Source organism: Penaeus monodon, chromosome 32, assembly GCF_015228065.2.
Source record: "Penaeus monodon isolate SGIC_2016 chromosome 32, NSTDA_Pmon_1, whole genome shotgun sequence".
NCBI classification, from domain to species: domain Eukaryota; kingdom Metazoa; phylum Arthropoda; class Malacostraca; order Decapoda; family Penaeidae; genus Penaeus; species Penaeus monodon.
In genome coordinates this window covers 32,791,313-32,791,627 of record NC_051417.1, presented here as the reverse complement: position 1 = coordinate 32,791,627, position 315 = coordinate 32,791,313, and the positions used below count along the sequence as shown (strand labels likewise).

Below are 315 nucleotides of genomic sequence, written 5' to 3'. Positions count from 1 at the left end.
GATGCTCACCGCGGCCTCCCTCCCCCTCAGCGCGAGTGCATCAGCGTCCACGTCGGGCAGGCGGGCGTGCAGATCGGCAACGCCTGCTGGGAGCTGTACTGCCTCGAGCATGGCATCCAGCCTGACGGGTCCATGCCCTCGGACAAGATGGCTGGCCATCACGACGACTCCTTCAGCACCTTCTTCTGCGAGTCTGGCGCCGGAAACCACGTGCCCAGGGCGGTGTTCGTCGATCTGGAGCCGACTGTTATCGGTGAGGATGATGGGGCGTTGTGAGGATGATGGGGCTTCGTGAGGATGATGGGGCTTCGTGAG

At 64.1% G+C, this 315-nt stretch overlaps 1 protein-coding gene across 1 annotated transcript in view; it reads left to right on the top strand.

Moving 5' to 3' along the window:
• The window catches only part of LOC119593824 (tubulin alpha-1A chain-like), a gene marked incomplete at its 3' end in the record, with an annotated part of 18,651 nt that overhangs the window by 10,111 nt on the left and 8,225 nt on the right, over nucleotides 1-315 (top strand). Inside the window, 1 exon segment of the mRNA XM_037942853.1 lies at nucleotides 31-253. Coding sequence (XP_037798781.1) covers nucleotides 31-253 — 223 coding nt within the window.